This window comes from Camelina sativa, chromosome 4 (genome assembly GCF_000633955.1).
Source record: "Camelina sativa cultivar DH55 chromosome 4, Cs, whole genome shotgun sequence".
In the NCBI taxonomy this organism is placed as follows: domain Eukaryota; kingdom Viridiplantae; phylum Streptophyta; class Magnoliopsida; order Brassicales; family Brassicaceae; genus Camelina; species Camelina sativa.
The window spans coordinates 15,466,642-15,489,603 of record NC_025688.1 but is presented as its reverse complement, the minus strand read 5'-3'; the positions used below and the strand labels follow the sequence as shown (position 1 = coordinate 15,489,603).

Sequence of the window (22,962 nt, the reverse complement as noted above, 5' to 3'; positions counted from 1 at the left end):
CCCTTCGCTCTTTATTAAGATTTAACCATTAACCACATTTTCATTAGTAGCATTAATAAAACAAACTTCTACTTTAATGTAAAAAAAAAATTCCATCAAATTTAGTAATTAAAAGGATTATACAGAAAATTATATATTTAAGTGTAAATATTGATTTTTATTAATGGGCTGAATTATTTTTTTGTAAGAAAATTATAATATTCAGTAACTTATAAAGATATAATTGACGACATTCATACATAATCTCTTAATGTAATGTAAATTTACGCACAAAGAATATGAAAAAAAAAAATTGTTTGTCACACCAACACCATCAAATATACATATATATATATATATACATTATGTATATTTATAAGATATAAACTGAAAAGTTAGATTATTTGGGAAATAAATTATCAGATAAAAATTTAACTGAGATTTAGTATTTAACTACAAGTTAAGATAATTCCACTGAAAACAAATGAATAAAGAGAGATGCATTTCTTCACAATGATCTAAATATATTAACATTGTTGAAGTGCATTTAGTGTTCTAGCCTTTAAAAATTATACTTATTTAAAAATTTATTTATAGGAAATCCTTTATAAAATTTTGTTTTAATTAAATATTTGATATTAATATGATTAATCGAAATCTGGTTACAATTTGAGTAGATGAGCGAAAAGATCACAATCTTTCCAAAAAAAAAAGATAATCATTTCTTTCTTATCATCATTAAATCGCCAAGGTCCGATCTGTAGTCAATCTCTACGACAACGTTGGATTACGCGACTTAGTGAAGCCGAACTCCAGTGAGTTTTATCGTAGAAATAATGCTGTCACCACTTAACTAAAAACAAAATAATCATTTATTTATTTACAATATTTCGATTTAAAATTATATGATTAAAATATAACTTCATGACCAAGAGAATAGCAACGATTAAGAAGGTCCTAAAATTATATGAACCCTATATAAGAAATGTTGACAGCAATCGTTTTATTCATCAACACACGTTTTCAAGCTACATGTTTCTGAGTTTTGTTATCGATCCTTTAGTTCTTATGGCATCTCTTAGGAGTCTTTCACACATGCAATCCTTTAAGAACATGTAGAAATAGATGTCAATACTTTTAAGATTTTGAAAACAATATTGTGTTTTTTTTCTGGTGAAACAATAGAAGTAGTATTGATAATGTTATTTCTCTATTTACAAAACATTCAAAGCATAACAAACCAATAAAACATAAATAATGACAGAATTTGAGAAAATATTGCGGGTTGAAATCGACTATTAGTTTATTTTTGAGTGTTCTAGTTAGTCTAAAAACCAAAAATAAAACTTGTAAGGGCAAATCACACTAATGGTTTAATTCTATATATTTTTCCAAAAGCATCTAATAAAAAAATATTTTCTTAGAGAAAAAATATTGACAAAACTTAAAAAAAAATCAGTAAATATTACAGAACAGAAACCAAAGCGACACAAAAACATCTTGACCATTGAATCATTAACTTAGAACAAAGTAATTAAAATCAACGGCCAAAAGAGCCTTCACGTAATCCGTCTGCTATATTAACTCGAAAACAAAACAAAATAAGGTTTTTACAAGAGAAGAAGAGAAGAGGGAAGATATAGCAGCAAGAGAAGAAGAACTTACCCATATCAATGTCGAGAAGAAGAAGTAATCGAGTTAAAAATAGTAAATACGTCACGAGTCCTGGACGTGTTACTATTATTGATGGTAATTTTCAATCAATTTCCCTTTTCTTCTTCTTCTTCTCTCTGCCTCGATTTTTATATGTCTTTTTCTCCTTGGGGGGGTTTTTCAAAGGTTTCTAATTTCGTGCTTTACGCAATTTTGGGGATTAGGGTTTTTGGGGGTTTTCGATTTTAACTTTGAAATTGGTATGTGTTTTTTTTTTCCCCCTGGAATTTTCCAAGTGACGAGAGACTGTTTCTAAATCATGTGTTGTGTGTGCTACTAAATTTGGAGTTTTAGGGCTACATTGCTCTAGTTTGGTGAATTGTATCAAGTGAGAACTTTTCAGGCATTGGCTTAAATTTTGGGATTTTATGACTATGGTTTCTTAATAATATACCTAGTTCTGATTTTGTAGTTTGTGAAGTTTTTTTTTTTTTTTTATTTGGGTTTGATCAACATCATTTCTATGATTTTACAGATTGTGAGGAAGATGAGTATCTACACCACAGGTCGTGTTGGAAGCATATTGCTGTCTTGAACAAGCGTGTTTCTAAACCAAAGCGAGCCAAGGAGTTACAGATATTGAAATTGACTGCACCTTGTTTCTATGACGAATGTACACGCCGTGGTAGGTCTAAACGAAGGATCAAGTGCAAGTATTTAGCTTCCAAGCTACGGAAAAAACTCAATTCCAAAGCATTTGTAGCTTACCTAGAGTAAGCATTACCTCTTTTTTTACATAGATTTGTGCTTATTTGTAGGTTCTTTTTCTTAATGGTTTACTTACGTTTTTGAGTATTGTGAATTAGGGATGTATGGAGGAGCTTCTCGGATGAGAAAAAGAACTCTTTTGTCTACTTAGATTGTTTATGGTTCAGTATGTACAAAAGCGAAAACCAAAATATTCGAAGCAGTGTTTTTGATTCCATCAAGACAAAGCAGATCTTCTCTAAGAAATATGTTTTTCTTCCTATCGTCTACTGGTAACTTAATTTTGCCGTATATGTTCTTGAAATGGTTTTTGCAATGCAACTGTTTTGACTATTTTTCTTTAATTTTCCCTCAGGAGCCATTGGACTTTGTTGATCTTTTGCAATTTTGGGGAGGATCTTGATTCCGACAACACATGCATGTTGTTTCTTGATTCACTACAAACAACCGACTCCTCACAGCGGCTTGAACCAGATATAAGAAAGTGAGTACTCTCTCTTGTTCTTTTTCCAAGCTTCAGCAAAGAAGAATGATATTGTTGTGTAAAAGCTTGTGTGATAGATAATATGTTTGTGCTTCTTCTTTGATTTCAGGTTTGTGTTGGACGTGTATAGAACTGAGGGAAGAACAGAAGACCCAAGATTGGTTGATGAAATCCCGCTCCATGTGCCAGTGGTAATTGAGTGCATCTACCAAGTTATATATATTTCTTGATTCTTATATCTCAGAATTGGACTGACTTATCATCATTGCAGGTTCCACAGCAGACAAATGATGTGGAATGTGGGAGCTTTGTCCTCTACTACATCCAGCGGTTCATAGAAGATGCCCCTGAGAAATTCAGCGTTGATGATATGCCATATTTTGTAAGTTTATCATTCAATGAACATTATATAGTTGTTTACGATAAGTGGCTTTTTGTTTTTGGTGGATCTTGAAATGTCCTGCCCGGTTTCGCTTATGATTTGCAGATGAAAGAGGATTGGTTTAGCCATAAAGACTTGGAAGAGTTCTGTGACAAGCTTGATTCTTTAGGAACCATTCATTGACTGAAGAGATAATTTCTAATGGCTTTAACACATCAGCATAGCGCAGAAGATTAGGTCCAGCTTGGAATATGAGAAGATGAATTTGGAAAGATTCAAAAGAGTAAAGAGATTCTGAATAAGTTACCAGTTGGTATGGAATCTCAAACTTCATCAGGAGGAATCTAAGGGTTTTTTTTCTTTGTTCTTTGATACATCTATCAAACTGTTGTTATGTTTTTCTCCCGGGGCTGCCTGTTGTTAATCTTGTTTAGCGGCAAATAATTAATATCTTTTGCATCATTGATTAGTTCAGTCAGATATATAAATGGAAATATTCTGAACCTTAGGAAGATGAAAGTATCTATTTTAAGCATCTGTAATCGTATCTAAAGTTGAAACAGTGGTCAGCTGCTGAATCAGATTTTGTTAATCTGTTTTTCATCAATCCTAATATAGAGAAATCAGTTTGGTATCTGGCTCTGTAATCACTAATCAGGAACATGGTCACATATCAAATCCCAAAACTTTGTAATAGGTATCAAAAATCGATTAACAAATGAGTTCTTTAGTGAAGAAATGTTACTATACAGAAGCGATTATAGCCAAATTAATGGGACTGAAGTTTCTAGAGATGAACATTTGAAGAAGGGAGTTTGATATTGATTGATGTCAGCTTAGAGATAACAGAAGGTAGACTTATGTTTACTGATCCAGTGCTGCTGCCGCTACTTCCGCCAGTTGATTCTAAAGCTCGAGAAGTTTGTAGAGCCATCTCGGCATGGAGTTGGAGACATGACAAAGCCATCTAATACAACACAACGAATAAGCTAAATTGTAACTTGATCACGTTGTGAGCTAATAAAAAAACCCAGACTCTTTATTTCCTTGGGAGAATGTATGACTTACCGTGTAACAGTCTCGGTCGATGTCTGAGTCAGCTATTTGAAGAGCCCACGTTCTGATCCATTCAAGAGCTCTGGAAAGATCAAGATTTCCTTCAACCAAGGTTGAGACTATGTAAGACGGGTTAAGGGCGACCAAAACAGAAGAGGCTGCAAAAAGGACCGCTCTTCGAACATAGGCTTCTGGGTGATTGCATACTTCCCTGTATTGAATTGGTTAAAGTAAACAAATATTCAGTATATATGCAAAAGCAAAGTAAACAAATATTCAGTATATATGCAAAAGCTTGAATATAAGAAGATCAATAAGATAAAAAGTGATGACGCACCTTCGTTGTAACATATCTAGAAGAGAGATAGCTAATACAGATGCTTCTGGATGCATTGATGCACATTGCATACAGACGCCGAGCATGTGAACAAGTTTCCCAAGGACGATAAAGTCCCTGCCAAGTAAGTCAACACCATGTCGTTTCTTGTCAAACTCTTTCATGGCTGGAAGCATAAATGCTGCCGCATATAGTGGAAATCTATTCTGAGACCAGTCAGTACTGTTTTGATCTCTGTCTGCTGGTTTGAGGCTCCACCTTCGACTTTTTCCTTTCTTCGTCTGTCCAGGTTTTGACTGTAGCTCTCTCTCAAATCGATTTGCCCAATTCAGGTGAAAAGATCCTGTCTCGGAGACCTTTTTCCATGGAGTACTCGCATTGCTAGGCAAATACCAAGGCTGAGGATCTGATATACTTGATATCAGAGGTCCCCGTGAATCGTCTTTAGGTTTCAGGGTCTTGGAATTAGCAAGCTCCCGAGCTGCTTCAGCCATGACATCAAGTATCATTATGCGCTGACTTACATCTACATTAGGCGAATACAAACTACTGTTAAGGGTTTCAAGGGATTCAAATGGACGGGTCACGAGCAATGCAATTAGAGCCCTTTGCCGCTTCTCTTCTGCTGAATCTTCTTCACCTTCAATTGTTATATCAGAGCAGCGAACCTGTATAAGAGTTCGAGCAAGATCACCAGCTATATGAGTCAGTTCATCAGGTGATGCTCGCACAAGTTTCTCTGCAACAAATATAGCTTTCTCCACCTGCAGCACGAAATATAAAAATTACCATCTTATAATGAAAAGATTTAACGTCGCAGACAATTCTCTCTGTAGTTACGTACCCCATCAACATCATCAGTTTTCCGAAGAGCTCCAACAACATCGACCAAATGTGTAAATTGTTTCCCTAAATCCTTGTCATCATCTAATAGATCATATGGCTCCAAAGAAGTGACACTTGAATTATCAGAGCTGACACTTGCGTTGTCATCATCTTTATCACTCTCTGTTTCACAGTTTAAGGTAGCCAAATCAACTATTTCATCTGGATCAGCCAATACAAAATCAGATATGTTCTTGCTCTTGCGATTTTTCTTTTCCTTGTCTCTGCGGCTAGAGCCATTTACTTCAGTTAAGGAGGCTGATGTTTTGGTTTCACCATCTTCACTTTCCATTGTATTTGTGACTGACGGGACCCCTCCCACAGCCGTTTGCAATCCAAATTCCCAGTCAATTGCATTCCCAGTGAATGAATCATCAAGGTACAGAGGATTCTTCGGGTCAATTACTTTAGAGAACATAAAGGCAATAGAGCTAGCCATTTTCCGTACCAGATCTCCTGGGTTCTCCAGTCTACCTGTTGACAACAATAAGCACGAGAAATAAGACCACAGAAGCGTTTAATTTCTTTACCAAAGATACCAAAAGAGATAAATTCGTACAGCTAACTCCTTGAAGAATACTGTGCATTACATCCTTCGTTCTATCTAGTTCCTCTCTTGACATGTTCTCCAGGCAAAGTCCAAGAGCTGCAGTTATATCTGCAACATCAATGTTACGGGAAACAGAAGTCTAAAGCAGTAGCAGGAAGGTTAAATCATTGCTTCACCGTCCAAATATTTGAGAATACAGAAAACCCTATTAAAATAGTGATCTATTCATATGCATTTAAAAGAAAGAAGAGGATACAAGCTTGCTGCTCCAATGGGACGGACTGCAGAAACTCCCCTTTTGACCAAACTGAGGCTAGTCGCTGTGTTGTCTCAAGCAGTCCTTGCATGACATCACCTTTAGCAAGTGTATTAGTAACCGGTGGGCACTCAAGAACTGAAAATTGTAAGATCCATCGCAGACAACGGATGGGAAACACTTTCCATAGCAAAAATTTGTCAACAAATATGGACCTGAAAAAACAAATTACACAAAATTANCTATATGAGTCAGTTCATCAGGTGATGCTCGCACAAGTTTCTCTGCAACAAATATAGCTTTCTCCACCTGCAGCACGAAATATAAATATTACCATCTTATAATGAAAAGATTTAACGTCGCAGACAATTCTCTCTGTAGTTACGTACCCCATCAACATCATCAGTTTTCCGAAGAGCTCCAACAACATCGACCAAATGTGTAAATTGTTTCCCTAAATCCTTGTCATCATCTAATAGATCATATGGCTCCAAAGAAGTGACACTTGAATTATCAGAGCTGACACTTGCGTTGTCATCATCTTTATCACTCTCTGTTTCACAGTTTAAGGTAGCCAAATCAACTATTTCATCTGGATCAGCCAATACAAAATCAGATATGTTCTTGCTCTTGCGATTTTTCTTTTCCTTGTCTCTGCGGCTAGAGCCATTTACTTCAGTTAAGGAGGCTGATGTTTTGGTTTCACCATCTTCACTTTCCATTGTATTTGTGACTGACGGGACCCCTCCCACAGCCGTTTGCAATCCAAATTCCCAGTCAATTGCATTCCCAGTGAATGAATCATCAAGGTACAGAGGATTCTTCGGGTCAATTACTTTAGAGAACATAAAGGCAATAGAGCTAGCCATTTTCCGTACCAGATCTCCTGGGTTCTCCAGTCTACCTGTTGACAACAATAAGCACGAGAAATAAGACCACAGAAGCGTTTAATTTCTTTACCAAAGATACCAAAAGAGATAAATTCGTACAGCTAACTCCTTGAAGAATACTGTGCATTACATCCTTCGTTCTATCTAGTTCCTCTCTTGACATGTTCTCCAGGCAAAGTCCAAGAGCTGCAGTTATATCTGCAACATCAATGTTACGGGAAACAGAAGTCTAAAGCAGTAGCAGGAAGGTTAAATCATTGCTTCACCGTCCAAATATTTGAGAATACAGAAAACCCTATTAAAATAGTGATCTATTCATATGCATTTAAAAGAAAGAAGAGGATACACGCTTGCTGCTCAAACGGGACGGACTGCAGAAACTCCCCTTTTGACCAAACTGAGGCTAGTCGCTGTGTTGTCTCAAGCAGTCCTTGCACGACATCACCTTTAGCAAGTGTATTAGTAAGCGGTGGGCACTCAAGAACTGAAAATTGTAAGATCCATCGCAGACAACGGATGGGAAACACTTTCCATAGCAAAAATTTGTCAACAAATATGGACCTGAAAAAACAAATTACACAAAATTATTTGCAAAATTGACTAAACTGGGAAAAAACAAAAGACAGCAAATCGTTTCCCTATGTCAAACAGCACTATTTCAAATCATTAAGACGGTAATGATCAAGGAAAAAGGGGTATCTCAACAAAGAATTACGCTGTCATAGAAATCATTTTGCTTGCCTCACTGATGCCTGATGTATTACATTGCGATGAAACAACGTCCAAATAGTCCAGAAAGCTTCAACATCACTTGCATGCTCAGCATATAGCTGATGTAAAACTTGTTCAGCCATTTTCTCAACAGCATACGGATCTGTCACTGCTTTCATAGTTTTCGACCAAATTTGGGGTGTCGGGTCCAACTGAAATGTTTCCATCTCAATAGAACCCATCTTTGAGTTTAGTAACCTCCTAACATGAGCTAGGACATGAGGTGTTACTCTACTTAACAACAAATCTGCAGATTAAAAACACATAAATGTAAAATACATCATGATTCCTGTCATAAAAATAACTTCAATCAAAAAGCATAATCACACCATCCAAAGCTTATCAGTCAATAACAGAGTACAAGATAATTCTATTCTGGCACTAGGATCAGATCTACATTCTCACAACTTCCTATTACAGGGGGCAGATAATGAATACAACAAGCAGGTCCGTGGTAATTAACAACACTAGAGAAACGAAAAATAGAGCTAAAATTATTAAACAACACAGTAAGATGAGAAGTGTAATGCTCGGAGCATATAAACCTGATAATCCACGTCGACAGATGCGGGAAAAAATTTCCCCAACAAATGATAAAACAATAACTGTGCTATTGGCCTCAGTGCAGGAAGCTCGGTCGTCCAATATTTGTAGTAGCTGATCGGTAATGTGCTTGAAGTACAAGCTTTATGACTCATGTAAAAGATAAACACTGAACTCTACGAAATAGATAAGTAACAATAAAGGTATATAATTACTTAAGGGAGGCTAAAAGACATCAAATTGAAGGAGCTAGAGTCTGCGTTCATAGAGAAAAGGATACTGGGAAGAAAGTAATGGTGGGGATTTCAACCGTGCTTTATCAGGAATGGAGGTCAAGATCTGTGATAGCCTAGATAACAAAGACTTGAGACTTCCATTCCTAGAAATATCTCCTTGATAACTATCACCAATTTCCTTTGTTATCTTGATCAGTCCAGCATTTTCAAGCAAACACAATATAAGCAATCTGTCATTAAAAGCAAAATCATATCACCACAGGCTAAGACTACACTAATAGTCTCATTTCCATCAGCTAAAGTCAAAATATATCACTGGACAGAGATTCATATGCAGATAAAATGTCAAAATGGCCGCTTGAGCCACTAAGATAAGTGATATTGTCTACATCTTCAGAACACGCCTAAACATGACTCAAGTAATTGAAAGGAGAGGATTAATGAAAACTTTGGTCACTGAGGCGATAAACACACAAGAAACTACCCTCAGTTGTAAAATCTTATGAAGCACAAAAAAATGATGAAGACGCTCAATGGAAAATAATAGAAGGAAATAGCCAAAACAAAAGTGTTGTTTTTGAGTACCTTTCCACATTTGTCTGGACAGAATTAGTATCAAAGCCACCATTTTCCACACGATGTAGGAAAGGAACCAAGACCTGAACAACCTCGATAACAGGACCATCTAAGAAGAAGACATCATACAAATGTTTCTTCACTGAAATAGGGAAACAAGACAGCCAATCCGAAGCAACATCTGCAATAAAACAAGAAATAGTTAAACATAACTTCCAAATTAGATCAAGAAAGCAACAATTGATAACAATCAAATCAACAAGGGCTAACACAAGCAGAAAAAGTGGATTTTGATAAAACTTGCCAAGCAGCAAAACCCGAGCAAACGTTGGAAACGCAACCCCTCTGTAGAAAGTCTCCAACCAATCATTTCTGTCATCTACAGAAGAAGCTACGGAGCTACAGACCTGTGTGGCCGACCAAATACAGAACGTAAGCTCAAAGGTTCCTGAACCAAGTAACAATGTAGAAAGATTCAAAATTTTCCCAAAAAAACATAGAAAAAAAAATTACAAACCCTTTCTCTGTACTTCTCACCAATACTCCCTGCAATTTAATGGAGGGGGGGGGGAAGGAATCAATTAATTTTCCATAACAACAAAACAGCTCAAAAATCTGAACAGGTGATAAGGTTAGAGTAGATGAAGAAGTGAGTGTCGATTACCGGAAAACAACGATGGATCGACCGGGAAGAGAAGAACGGCGACGGAATGAATAGAGGGGATAACCTGGTCTACGTGCTTCGCATCAGCAATGGCATAGATGGCTTCTGCGACCTTTTCGAGCAAAATTTTCTGAAGATTTCTCTCTTGCTTAGTCGCTTCGGCCATGGAAGAAACGGAAACTCTCTGGAGAGAGCGATACTAGAAAAGTAGAAATCGTCCGTATTAAACTCTGAAGTGTAAAACGTTGTCGTTTGCTCTCTTTTTTTGTTTCTTTTGTGTTGGAAAGCATACGGCGACGTTTTTTTAGCAAATGTTGGTAATTTGATTTTGATTTTAAGTTTTTTAACTCTAATTCGGAGAAGAAAAAAATATATAATTATAACTTGACATGGAATTTTAAAGTTTATTTACAAGTTTATGTAAGAATCTCACATAGTCACATATCATCTTACTGGATTAGTAAACCAGCTCCTACCACTAGTAAATGAAGAGAAAGAGTTAGAGGTGAAATCGGTAACTAGGGAAAGCTCTCCATGTCAAATTGGCAAATACTACGGAGGATTGTGATGGACTTTGCTGAGATGATGAATTTCTATTTATAAAAAGGACAAAAGAGCAATTTTGGAAGACAAAATCACCTTTTTGGTGAATCTTTGTATTGTTCAAATTATATATATGCACCTTTTTGTTTTCTTTTTCTCTTTACCAGATTAGCATGCATTATTTTATCACATGCTTAAAAGCTTTCACATGCATATACCATCAGCTACGTTTCCATACACAAATTAGCAATCCCCCATTAATACTTGGGTTCAACCCCTTATAAAATAAGTAAATAAAATTTATACATATTTATTATAAAATTAGAAACTTAAACCGCTCTTTTATAAATCCAAACCGATATATAATTTCGTTATAATTGTAAAATCTAAATCATAACTATCTCATTTGTAAACCCAAACCGACATATACTTCCATTCTAATTGTTAAATCTAAACCCTAACCATCTCATTTGTAAACCCAAATCGACATATACTTCTGTTTTAATTGTAAAATCTAAACCCTAACCATCTCATTTGTAAACCCAAACCGACATATAATTTTGTTCTAATTGTAAAATCTAAACCCTAAGCACCTCATTTGTAAATCCAAACCGACATATAATTTCGTTTTAATTATAAAATCTAAACCCTAATCTCATTTATAAACCCAAACCGATATATAACCTCGTTTAATTTTAAAATCTAAACCAAGACAATATTTAACTTTCTTTAAATAAAAGTATACAGAAATTGTTTCCTTAATTAGTTTTGCTTTTTATTTTAATTTTAATTTATTTTTTAAATAAAATATTAGATAAAATATTCTGATTGGTTGAGAAGAAAGGGGGTGAATAAAAAGGTTCACGGGGTGAACCTAAGTATTTCAACCAACAATATGTTAGCTTTTATTCTTTAAGCAAACAAGAAGCTACAATTTAGAGGTGAAAGTAGAGAAAGCTCTCTATAGCACCACTCCCAAAACCCAATTATTTTAAGTATGATTTTAAAATTATTTATGTCTATTTATTATATCCTCACAATTCCAAGAGACCATTTTCCAGCCTATCGATTGCTTGCAAAACTAAAAAAATGTCAACAAAGTGAATAGTAATGATTATATGAATATAGTCTACTAGGTGATAATTCGTGCTACAGCACGCGCAAAAACGTTTATTATATTTTTAAATTTTTAATATTGTATGAGTTACATCCATGTTAGTTATTTTGTACTCTATAGTTATTTTATATTGATTGTATAATTTACATGAGTATTCACTTTGGAATCCGAAACCCTTCTATTCATATCTAATTACCTTTGGCCTCTATACTCCACTTCCCACCATATCTAATAATCTTTGTCCTGTATCCTCCTGTATTAGCTGTTGTGTTATATCTCTTTTATATAATTGTGTATTTACTATAATTTCTTCAACCATATTTTATAAAAAATATGTTTTTACTACTAAATTTTAAAATAATGTACAATAAGATTTTAAAAGATGTATCAAGAATATAATGAATGTAATAAGTTTTAAATTTCTCTAATAGTATATATATATATATATATATATATATATAAAAACATGGTTAAATAATTGGAAATAATAAAATGGTAGAATATTAAATATAATAATTATAAGAAATAAATAAAAAGAATGAAAATGCAAATATGGAAGTACGCAATAAAAATTATTTATTGGAGTACATGAATAAGGATTTTTTATAAATTTATTGGATGGGTGATATTATGAAATTTAACCTGCAAAAAAAAACAAAAGATTATGTCAAATAATTGACACGAATAACATATATATAAAATTTTTAAAAGTGGAAACAAGATAAAAATAGAGTCTTACATAAGTATCCATAAAGATGAATCAAATGTTTTGGAAAATCTCTTTGAAGAGACATTCCTTGTTTTCTTTTGAGGTTTTTCTTTTGGGTCAGTAATGAGAATTTTCAATCCTGATTTAGTGCTTACACGGGACATCGCTACATATAGCTGGCCATGAGAGAAAACAGGTCTAGGCAAATATAACCCAACAGTTGAGAGTGACTGATCTTGGCTTTTGTTGATAGTCATTGCAAAAGCAACAGTTATCGGAAATTGTCTACGTCTCATTTTGAAAGGCATGCGTGAATCTGATAGTGCTAATACCATCCTTGGTAAAAAAACAATTTTGCCAACTCTCAAAAACTATCTTATTGTTTTCAAAAGTACCAAAATTTTCAAAGTACCGGTTCCAAATTAGTTGATTACATGTCCCATAATCAACCTTTTAAATATAATATATATGTGTATAGGCAACACAATACACAAAAACTCATCAACCACTGAGATTTTTAATGTCTTCGAAGTACTATCTCGGGATACAACACATTGTGATATTTTTTCATGTAAAAATGGTTTAGAAATTAAAAGATCAATTAGATGCTATTAGTATTTTCTATTAAAATTAGTTGGCCACTATTTGGGTGTTTTGTCAATATTTTGGTTAAAATGTGAATATCGCAACCCGTGTCAAGGATAATTAAATTTGAAAATATATGATTTTTTGCAATTCATCCATAATAACCAAACAGAGCCCGTGTTTTTTTTTTCACGTGTATACTAAACTATTAAAAATATTTCTCACAGTTTGCTTAAGGTGTTAAACCCAAATATCATATTTGAGTTTGGAAACATATTTTATGCCCATAACTTTACTATTTTAAATAATTTCCCATTAGACAATATTTTTTAAAAAAGTTTGGCTAAAAAATGCAGACGAAGTACATAAAATATTTATTTGGATATTTAATTTATATATAGTTAGTAGATCATAATTCTCAAAAACTCTCAAAATATTTTTAAAAATACACAAACTCTCAAAATACCCATCTTAAAGCAGTTTTTTACATGTCATATAGTCTCGTCTTATCCCGCTCTGTCCATTTCTCACTGCCAAAAATTTTGTGTCCCATAACCGTTCTTTTTGAAATAATTACTTTTTAGACAATATTTATTAAAACATTTTGGTTAATAAATTCTCAAAATTTTCAAAAAGGTACAAAAATCTCAAAATACCTGTCTCAAAGTAATTCATTATTGTCATATTTCTTTTTTAATATGAATCTGTTAACTGAAAATTTTATAAGATTTATTTTAGGAATATTTATATTTTATATTTAAATGTTGAAACTATCCATATCTATAACAAAATATCTGGTTGAAAGATATCTAAATAATGTTTGTCAAAAGAATAATCTTTGATTCCTGATTTTCAAAATATACGAAAACATTGTGTTTAAATATAAATTAATATTTATTTCCTTAACTACAAAATCTACAAAATCCCCTTAAATGTGAATGTGTTTTTAAAATTAATTTTCAAAATTTAAAAGTTGAATTATTATTAAAATAGTTAAAAGACATTCACCCATTCGAAAATAAACAGCGATAGAATTGGATGCAAAGATCCAAAAAAAAAATTATGGGTCAGTTAGACCAGCGCGTAGGCAAATAAATACCCAAGAGATAATAGGGGACAAATATTATTAGTGTTTATAGAACAAATGCACACACTAAGCTAAGCAAGAAGAAGATAAACTAAATTTGATATATGATTGGAATGAGCAAGATGTGTTGCAGAAGCAACACCACAGGCATCCATCGCAATTACTATCGGGGGAACATTTGGTGTGACAAAGGTTGAAATAGTTATCTTCGCTCACGACTCACCTTAAACTTTTGGCTCCTCGACTCACACATCCCTGCTTCCACAGTGACAGCATACCTTAAAAATCATATAAACCATAATAATTTAAATTTTTTATATATTATTATAATTAGCAAAAACCTTGTCGACGTTGTTGATGTTTATTGTTGTTGTGGTCTTCATCTTTATCACCTCTCGGTATTAGGCTTTTTCATGAATTTTGGCTGCTTATGTTCAAGAGAAATACAAAGAAAAAAATAAGAAAGATATAACTTAAACAAAAAAAAAAAACTACCAACATACGTAGTTTTAAATAGGAAATGAAACTTAACTACGTTTATGCTTTTTGTTGTCACCTCGTTTGCAATCTTTTTTAAAATGTTGGGTTGCTTAGTTAGTTTGTACTTGCAAAATAAATTCTAAAACCACATGCATTCATATAAGATATCATTAGAGTTATGTTTCTGTGTAACTATGAAAACATTTGTATATATATGTTTCGATAATTGAAACCGAACCTTTCTAACTCATGGTGTTGGATACTATAATATGGTTGGACCTCGACAGCAACCATTTGCCATTTACCAAGTTACCTGCACACACACAATAACATATTATTAAAGATAACCCGGACAATGTAAAAGCATGATTTTGTGCTAATGGTTGAATGTCATAACATACAATTAAAAAAAAAAAACTGATCTTACTCACCGATTTTTTCACATTCGCATATAAGATCAACATCTGTAAATTGCTAATATGATATAAGTGGAATAGGAAGTAAATTGCGAATGTGAGCCGGTGATAGAAGAGTCAGGAATGGGAGGGTATATATATAGATTTTTAAATAAGGAGTAGGTTTTCTAATTTTTTCCAATAATTTGCACACGCATTTAATCCAGTTTATCAAATTTGGAACTGTTACCAAGTTAAGCGGGATTATGAAAATATATTTTGATAGATTATTAATGAATTGATTGGATGCAAAGCTATACTACAACAGATTTCCCGAAATTTTAGAGGCATATGAAATCGAATATACCATTATAATTTGAGTAAACAGTCAACGTATATATATTGTTAGTTCTTAGGTATATGGAATGAAATCACTCATACGAATCAATCATGAAAATAGGATACGAATTTAATTTGAATAACGAATAAAAGAAAAATCTTATTTACTTTAAAACGTTAAAATAAAGAAATTAAAAATGAGAAAATAGGGAAATATTAGTAACAGTTTACTCAAAAATGCGTGAAATTTCAGGAAGATATCTAAACATGAATGATAAAACAACTAATCATGTAATCAGTTATAGTTCGGGATTTTGAAATTATATACATTCCTATATTTTTGTAAGAAACTCAGATATCAAGATCAAATTTAAAGGTAACATTATGGGAATATGGTAATTTAAATATTTAAATTATATTTGGAAGCATACATGGAAACTATAATATTCATCTTTTGGAAGCATACATGGCAAGTGCTATATTTGATCTGTGTAATCCGCTTATTTGTGTAAATAAGTTTTCCTCACAAATTCCCAAAAAAATCGTAGTGGGATTACTATTGGAAACAGCAAAAATTGTAGCTAAAGCGCATCGAACTTGGCACCTTCCAAAATTTTTGAGCTTCATTGGACCAAATATGCTATTAGAATTTTCTCAGTAAAATACGCAATGTATTGGTTTTATTTATTATTTAGACGTGAAAAAGCCATTTTAAAAAATCCGACTCGGGATCCGCGTGTTTATCCGTTTAGGATATGAACAAAATTTCATTTTTACCGTTAATGAAGATATATTATTTGGTCATAACTCCAATGGCATACCTTTGTAATTTCTTATAAAACAAAGGTTTATTAGTTAAACGATTTTACAAATAATAGTAGGGATGTATACGACTTTCGAAATCAAAAGATGTTTTACTTTAGGTGAATTGTGTTTCTTACTACTTCCACAAACTCTTGGTGACTTTGTTGAGGATGTTTGAGTATTGGAGGGGTTATCAATAGCTCCCAACTTCATGTACTTCCCCATTAACAACAAAATTTGATGTTTAGTAGTGACAGACTTAATCCTGACTAAACTAACCTTTTAGTGGTGGCAGACTTAATCCTATAGATTTGTTGAGGATGTTGAGTATTGCAGGGATTATCAATAGCTCCGAACTCCATAAACTTCCCCCATCAACAACAAAATTTGATGTTTAGCTCAAAACATGATAATTATTGATATTCCTTGTAACTGATTCTAAAAGAATATTACTAATAAAAATAAATCATATTTTTAAATATGTTATTTTTAGAAAAATCAAATTAAAAAAATATTTCTATAAATTAATAATTATTTAATTATAGATAAATTAATAATTATCGATTATATAAGAATGTTGATTTTGGTCTTAATATTATTAATTTATAGAGGTTTTACTGTATATAAAGACTCCTTGAAAGATTTATATATGAAAATCAACTCAATATATATAATTTTCCTTGCAAGATAAGCTAATATCAAAAGCTTTCCTTAAAATTGTTTAAGGGATAACGATATACAATTTTAATGTAATACATAAGAAAATGGACAAGAAGGTTAAGTATCATAATGGTTAAGAGAACTGAGTGATGTGGTTAATATATACTTAGAAATATGATATTTTAGTTAATCAATGAATGTGTACACATGATGCACCATCACCTCATTTACCCTTGTCTAAACCACTAGAATTCAATAACCGAAAAGGGTAAATGAGTAATTCATGTTTGTCTCACATTATTGAATCAAGAAGCTAAACAGGGTAATGAGGAGGTTAAGCTAATAGCTTATATCAATCAATTAATTGATGGGGAGAAGATTAGATAATTTTGGTATCTGTTATTTGTTATATTATTAAAATATTTTTGGTCTTCAAAAACTCCTCTTCACCGATGTGGGACAAACATAAACAACTTAACTTTTAGATTATTCTGGAGTTCAGTTCAATTCGTCGACATTGCTAGTTTCGCTGGGGTTTTACAATATTGGACGTGGGCTTTACTACTTAGACTATTGCTAATTAAGTAGACCTAAACAACGCTCATTATAATTTTTGTGAATCAAAAGAGTATACTACTACATTTGGATAAATAAAATATTTCTAGAAAAAAAACAGCGTAAGAAGAGGGAGGATGACTTTTGTAACCTAAAAGCATAATAGTATACTCTTCAAACAATTCTTTTATAAACTGTTTAGTTTCTTGATCAACAAGTTACTAAATCTAGGACGAGTGAAAGTGCCGCCGAGGAACATATCGGCCATGACCTTATACATGGCTTCGGTCAAGTGCACTCCATCCCAATTGATGTATTGACTCGGATCTTTACACGCCGTAGCTGCAGCCGTCCCACACGTCTGGAACACCTGGAAGTTGTACGGCTCTCCGGTTCCACAGCACGCCTTAAACTTCTCGGTGATGCCGTACTTGCCAGGGTTTTGAATCACCGCACGGTACGCGTTCCAGTAATCTGCGTAGACTATTGTGGCAGTCGGATACTTAATCCTGCATTTATTACATAACTATTAGTATTAAAAACAGAAACTTTTAATATTGTTTCTATCGATTCGTTCTTATTCAACGCATTTCTGACATAAATTAAATACATATAGAAGACAGCAACTAGCCAACTAATATTATAGTACCACAATTTCTGAAGTACTATTAAGTTGATTTTAAAGATATATAATGCAAGTACAACCCACGAGAGGTTTGTTTTTCTTACCTATCAAATCACCTAGAAATAGTAATACTATATGAGTTATGACATTGATGTTCAATAAATTTCCAATCGCAGGAAATTTTGATATGCTTATAAAATGTAATCTTAATTCAATAATTGAAGGGTGCTTCTTTTTTCAAAAATTTTGGATGAGTTATAGATATATACATTTTATTCCTAGAGATTGAGTTTAAAATGTGTTTTCCTAAAGTCCTACTAATAACTTCAAATCATTTTTTGTTGTGTTAAAGAAATACTTTAAATCTTCCGAATTACTAATCATGTGACATGCAAACTTATATATCTTGGGTAAACATATGATTAAAACCAGAGTATTAGAAATAAATAAATAAACTGACCTAAGTTGTTTAAGTTTCGATTGAAGAGCAAGATTGTGAATGTAACTTTGGTTATTGGCACTCTTCACACATCCTAGACTGTCCCGATCATCTTCTGCGGCTAATGACATTGCTAACGTCAAGCATCCTGTTGCCGGATGTCCTTGTACCAACATATATTTCACACCTTTGTTCAACAATGTCTGCAATTACGATTCAAAAATGTTATTAACGAACATCATACAACGAATTCAACCCAAACCGGTCGGTTAGGTCCATGTTTACAGACTTCTTGCTATCTCTATTATCTCAAGCATGACTAGTCGGTTGAATCACTTCAGTATCATGACTTGCCAATATATGCAAAAAAATAAAGATAAAAATAAAAATCACTTTGTTTGATTTTAGATAATTAAATAACGCAACCTGGTCCGTAATTTGTAAGATATATGATATTTTTATTAAACATTTTTGATAAAACTAACTAACCATCCCTAATCCATATTGCAAACTATGTAACAGAGAGGTGATTATTCAAAATTACCTCCAAAAACCTTGTAAAAGTTGAAATGCTAAGTTGTCTAATGGTATCGCTTGAGACAGTAGAGCCAAGGGTGTAGGCATAATCGTTAACTCCAATTTCTCCGATCCAAAAGAGAGAATCTTTAAACAACGAAACCTTCTGATCCGTTCCAAGTGTCTCTAAATACTTGTCGAACCAGCCGAGCTCTGTTTCTATAGACTGAGGAGTCATATCAAGCGTTAGATTGTTCTTCACGAAAAACGCGTGTTTGATCACCGTAGCTCCAGAGACGGCGAAGTTAACGCCGTGAGTATCCCTGACCGTGCCGTTACTACCTTTGGTTGATCTCAGGCCAAGATACGGTGGCAGAAACGGTAGGTTCATCGACTGTGCCACGAAGTCGATGGCGAGACGGCCGTCGGTGTAACGGTTCGTTGGCCGTCCGAAATAAGTCATGCCGTATGGAGGACTTGACAAGTGTCCGAATCCGGCTGGTCCTTCTCCGGAGCGTGAGTTTCCGGTGTCGGTGAAAGAGTCTCCGAAGGCGTAGATTTTCTTGAATGGACGGTGGACGTTCGGAACTGGCGCCGCGGAGGAGACGGTGGAGAAGAGGAGGATCACGACGGAGACGGCGGTTGTGAGGAGGAGGAGAGAGATGGAGGAAGGCATTGTGTGAAAGGAAGTGAGTTTTGAAATTAGAGGTTATATTATGAGAGTGGTCGTGTGTTATATATGTAGTGGTGAAAAAATAAAAGAAAAACGTATTTATTGTTAACAAATTTCTAGTAGATGAGATCCAAATTTAGTTTTAAATTTTGGTTTTTTGTTAGTATCCAGAGAACTCTCTAGCTATAGAGGAGCCATTTATAGCCTTAGATGAAAATTTGTGGTGCTTATATTTTTAACAAAGAAAACAACAAAAAGAAAAAAGCATGTGTAAAGCTTAAACCCCACAAAATATTTGGGAATTGGATTGGATGATTGATTTTTTTTTTATGTGGTCTATACATGTATATCTTCTTGTATGATTGGTTTTAAAAGTTTATTTTTGTTTTGTTTATGTTAATATGTTAAATTGTTTTTTAAAGGCATAATATTTGAAGGTTTTTAATACAAAAATGTGCAAATGTAAACAGAAGTTGTAACTAGTGACCCGCAATGCACTTTTTTGTTATATATATATATATATCATCCAACACACAATATTTAAAAAATACTTTTTTTGGTTTGAATATATTTTTACATTCATTCAAATAATAAAAAAAATGTTAAAAACGATCATGGTGGCACTATACTTATTAGAGGTTTGGACCTAGCATTCAGTTATATGCAATAATACAATATGAACTTTTTTGGGCTATGACATTAATATGAGAAAACATATTAGATATTATAATTGAAAAAAATAGGAAAGAAGATAAAGTAGGTGAGGCATGGATTGGAGGTGGTTAATGTAGTTGGCTGTGGAGAGATTACTAGTTAGCCATTAAATATATCTCAGCCATCTCTCATGATCATTCTCGCAACGTGCGGCAGCTAATAAGTTCGGCGATTGAAAGTGTACTTCATGTTCATAGTCGGTTTAAGAACAAGTTTCAATATACCAAAAATGATTTTTTTTTCTTTTAATGTTTTCTTTTCATTTCACATTATATGTGGTGTTTTCTTGTAATACTATACGACGTTATTTGCATATATATATATATATATATATATATATATATATTTTGATGTTAATACTATGATAGAATTAGCTACAAACAATTAATGTACTACATAACAATTCCAATGTAATCTATCATTTTGTTGATATCATATAAGAAACCATATATGTATATGTTGGACCATCTTTTTCCTCATTGGTTGGTTACATTTTGCTGTCATAATTTATTTTCGTAGTGACCATGCATAAGGTTTCGTAACCTACACGTGTTTTGTCATTTGTGCAGAGTGTGAAGTGAATGCGAGCCCATTAATCTTGTTGCAATTTTTCTAAAGGTTGAAACTGTTAGGTCAATGATAATGATATATATCGTAATAAGGGAGATATCTGGAGAGTTTCTCATTCTTGTTAATGCATTGTCTTATCTTTTCTAATCCTTTAGTTGTAACTGTAAATGGTCACTTGGCCAGTTTTTAAGTTGTAAGCATGGAGGTTCGAACCCAATCAGATTGGAAATAACATGGAGCATTTAAGACCATGATGCCACTGTCGGTGTTAGCTCATGCAGTATTTTACATTCTCGTGGGGGTCATCGGTTATAGTATAATTGCTTCTTTCTTTTTACAATATGAGTTAATGCTTTTTAATTATTGGTCTCGCTAAACATATTTTATTCGTAGTAAAGTGTTTTATTTCAAATTATATATTGTGACATAAGATATGAGAGAATATTTAAAGTATGTTAAATTATGTAAAGTCTACATCATACTATTTTTTTTTTCCAAATATTAGTAATTGTTTTATATTGAAATTAATACTACTATTAAGTACTGTCTACACTTTTTTTTTTGGTTTCACTACAGAAAATTAAAAATATGAAAAAGACTAACAACAAGATACTAATCAAACGAAGTAGTGATATCACCATATCTCAAAATCATTTATTATTCATGACCGACATAAATGGGTTATAGTTCCGTCATGTTCGTTTACTTGAAAGGTTGGCACATCTTTACGGAGTAGTTTATTTGTTCATTCAAAATCGATCTTGTACAAGTTTTCTGAATCCAAATTTTATGTTATTCTAAGTATAACTCGATCGTTGGAGTTGAGCCTTGATTTTTGTTCTTTCAAATCATATTTTATGAGTCTAATGAGTTACGGGTTGATTTTTTTCTGAAAATTTTAAGACTAATATATAGTAATTAGCAAAACTCAACATTTCAACGTTGATGTTTTTCCTTACAACAACATTTAAAAACTTAATTTTGGTATTCAGTGAAATATTATATTAAACACATCAAAATGAAGTTAATTACCTATGAAACTTTACTTATTAGGTTTCGTTTGTATCTGAAATAAGTATGTGTTTACAACTGATAGCAATTTTCTTTTTATGAATTTTTCTCTTAACTATCGCAAATTTGCGATATAATTAATATGTACATTGAATGAATCTTATTATATGGGCCTAGAAAAACAAATCCAGTGATATGCATATAATACGTTATACTTATACGTAGTTTCATCGTCGTCCCATCGATCTGTAAGGAAATCGTTTTGGGGACATTGCTTTTAAGCCTCAAATTACGCTGTTGCCTGTTGGTATTTTTGACGACAACTGATTGGGGTCTTTGTTTTTTAAGTTGAAAAGTTTTAATATCTTCTTAAATACTACAAATTAGTTGACGAAGTTGAACGCCAACCATCGTAGAACGACGTATACTTTAATAGCCCACACAACGTAGGTAGAATCTATTGTATACTTTAAAAACTAAAACTTATAGCTAGAGCCTAGAATTAATTGAGAAATGTCAAAATTCAAAATCTTTAGAGCTGGATTAATCCGAAAGCTTTATTCTTCTTTTGCAAATCTAAGATTTTTTCTTCTCTCATAAATATATAAATTCACATTGGATAGTATATATTTTTATAGAATAATCTCTATTTGTCACTACTTCGAGGAAACTATTACATTAGCAAAAATATAATAAAAATAGTAATAATTTTGATAAAAAAAATAGTGAATTAGAGTAGGTGAAAAAGGCAAGAACTTTTGGCATGCTTCACGTTATTTCTAGTCTTTTGCTCTCTATGACCATTTCTTTTTTTCTGTTTTAATAAAAAATTACAAATTAAATTTAGGTATTTCTGTTGGGAAAGCCGCGGGAAAGAAGAAAGAAAAGGTGAGAGACTTGAGAGAGAATATGAAAAAAAAGAGAGATTTAGTTTTCTTTTCAAACGACGACCTCTTCTCCTCTCTCCTCCTCTTATATTACATTTTCATCTCTCCTTTTTTTTTTTTTTCTTTCCCAGATCATCATCGTCATCATCACCTTCTCTCTTTCTTTTTTTTTTTTTTTTTTTTTTTTTTTTTTTTTTTTTTTTTTTTTTTTTTTTTTTTTTTT

The 22,962-nt window shown here is 32.9% G+C and overlaps 3 protein-coding genes across 7 annotated transcripts; 1 reads left to right on the top strand and 2 right to left on the bottom strand.

Annotated features, from left to right (window-relative positions):
* LOC104780659 (probable ubiquitin-like-specific protease 2A) lies at window positions 1,592-3,774 on the top strand. Of its 2 annotated transcripts, none has more exons than XM_010505176.1 (7): window positions 1,592-1,728; window positions 2,168-2,405; window positions 2,499-2,672; window positions 2,756-2,884; window positions 2,994-3,075; window positions 3,156-3,266; window positions 3,372-3,774. In XM_010505176.1, exons 1-7 carry the CDS (start codon window positions 1,653-1,655, stop codon window positions 3,447-3,449), a joined length of 888 nt encoding a protein of 295 aa, XP_010503478.1. In that variant the 5' UTR covers window positions 1,592-1,652; the 3' UTR covers window positions 3,450-3,774. The 2 variants fall into 2 exon arrangements, with proteins under 2 accessions (XP_010503478.1, XP_019100227.1); XM_019244682.1 differs by having other exon boundaries at window positions 1,617-1,728; window positions 2,511-2,672.
* On the bottom strand, window positions 3,950-10,244 carry LOC104783903 (telomere length regulation protein TEL2 homolog). Of its 4 annotated transcripts, XM_019244669.1 has the most exons (14): window positions 10,031-10,244; window positions 9,884-9,912; window positions 9,671-9,773; window positions 9,376-9,547; window positions 8,835-9,020; window positions 8,557-8,696; window positions 7,982-8,258; window positions 7,587-7,801; window positions 7,340-7,438; window positions 6,740-7,254; window positions 6,597-6,659; window positions 4,660-5,360; window positions 4,335-4,533; window positions 3,950-4,233 (listed from the first exon to the last, which is right to left on the bottom strand). In XM_019244669.1, exons 1-14 carry the CDS (start codon window positions 10,194-10,196, stop codon window positions 4,054-4,056), a joined length of 3,045 nt encoding a protein of 1,014 aa, XP_019100214.1. In that variant the 5' UTR covers window positions 10,197-10,244; the 3' UTR covers window positions 3,950-4,053. The 4 variants fall into 4 exon arrangements, with proteins under 4 accessions (XP_019100214.1, XP_019100216.1, XP_019100213.1 ...); XM_019244671.1 differs by lacking the exons at window positions 6,597-6,659; window positions 6,740-7,254; window positions 7,340-7,438; window positions 7,587-7,801 and adding exons at window positions 5,504-6,018; window positions 6,104-6,202; window positions 6,351-6,565 and having other exon boundaries at window positions 4,660-5,423; XM_019244668.1 differs by lacking the exon at window positions 9,884-9,912 and having other exon boundaries at window positions 9,671-9,814.
* On the bottom strand, window positions 17,335-19,713 carry LOC104780657 (GDSL esterase/lipase At3g48460-like). The gene is made up of 3 exons (XM_010505175.2): window positions 18,913-19,713; window positions 18,390-18,571; window positions 17,335-17,813 (listed from the first exon to the last, which is right to left on the bottom strand). The coding sequence occupies exons 1-3, from the start codon at window positions 19,558-19,560 to the stop codon at window positions 17,492-17,494; spliced, it is 1,152 nt and encodes a 383-aa protein (XP_010503477.1). The 5' UTR covers window positions 19,561-19,713; the 3' UTR covers window positions 17,335-17,491.

Coding starts and splice junctions, on each gene's coding strand:
- LOC104780657 (XM_010505175.2), bottom strand. CDS start 19,560: ATGCCTTCCTCCATCTCTCTCCTCCTCCTCACAACCGCCGTCTCCGTC. Junction 18,572..18,912: donor CTTTTACAAGGTTTTTGGAG/GTAATTTTGAAT, acceptor TCGTAATTGCAG/ACATTGTTGAACAAAGGTGT. Junction 17,814..18,389: donor TCGAAACTTAAACAACTTAG/GTCAGTTTATTT, acceptor TAATAAATGCAG/GATTAAGTATCCGACTGCCA.
- LOC104780659 (XM_010505176.1), top strand. CDS start 1,653: ATGTCGAGAAGAAGAAGTAATCGAGTTAAAAATAGTAAATACGTCACG. Junction 1,729..2,167: donor ACGTGTTACTATTATTGATG/GTAATTTTCAAT, acceptor ATGATTTTACAG/ATTGTGAGGAAGATGAGTAT. Junction 2,673..2,755: donor TTTCTTCCTATCGTCTACTG/GTAACTTAATTT, acceptor ATTTTCCCTCAG/GAGCCATTGGACTTTGTTGA.
- LOC104783903 (XM_019244668.1), bottom strand. CDS start 10,196: ATGGCCGAAGCGACTAAGCAAGAGAGAAATCTTCAGAAAATTTTGCTC. Junction 9,815..10,030: donor CGATCCATCGTTGTTTTCCG/GTAATCGACACT, acceptor TACTTGGTTCAG/GAACCTTTGAGCTTACGTTC. Junction 8,259..8,556: donor CTGTCGACGTGGATTATCAG/GTTTATATGCTC, acceptor TTTAATCTGCAG/ATTTGTTGTTAAGTAGAGTA.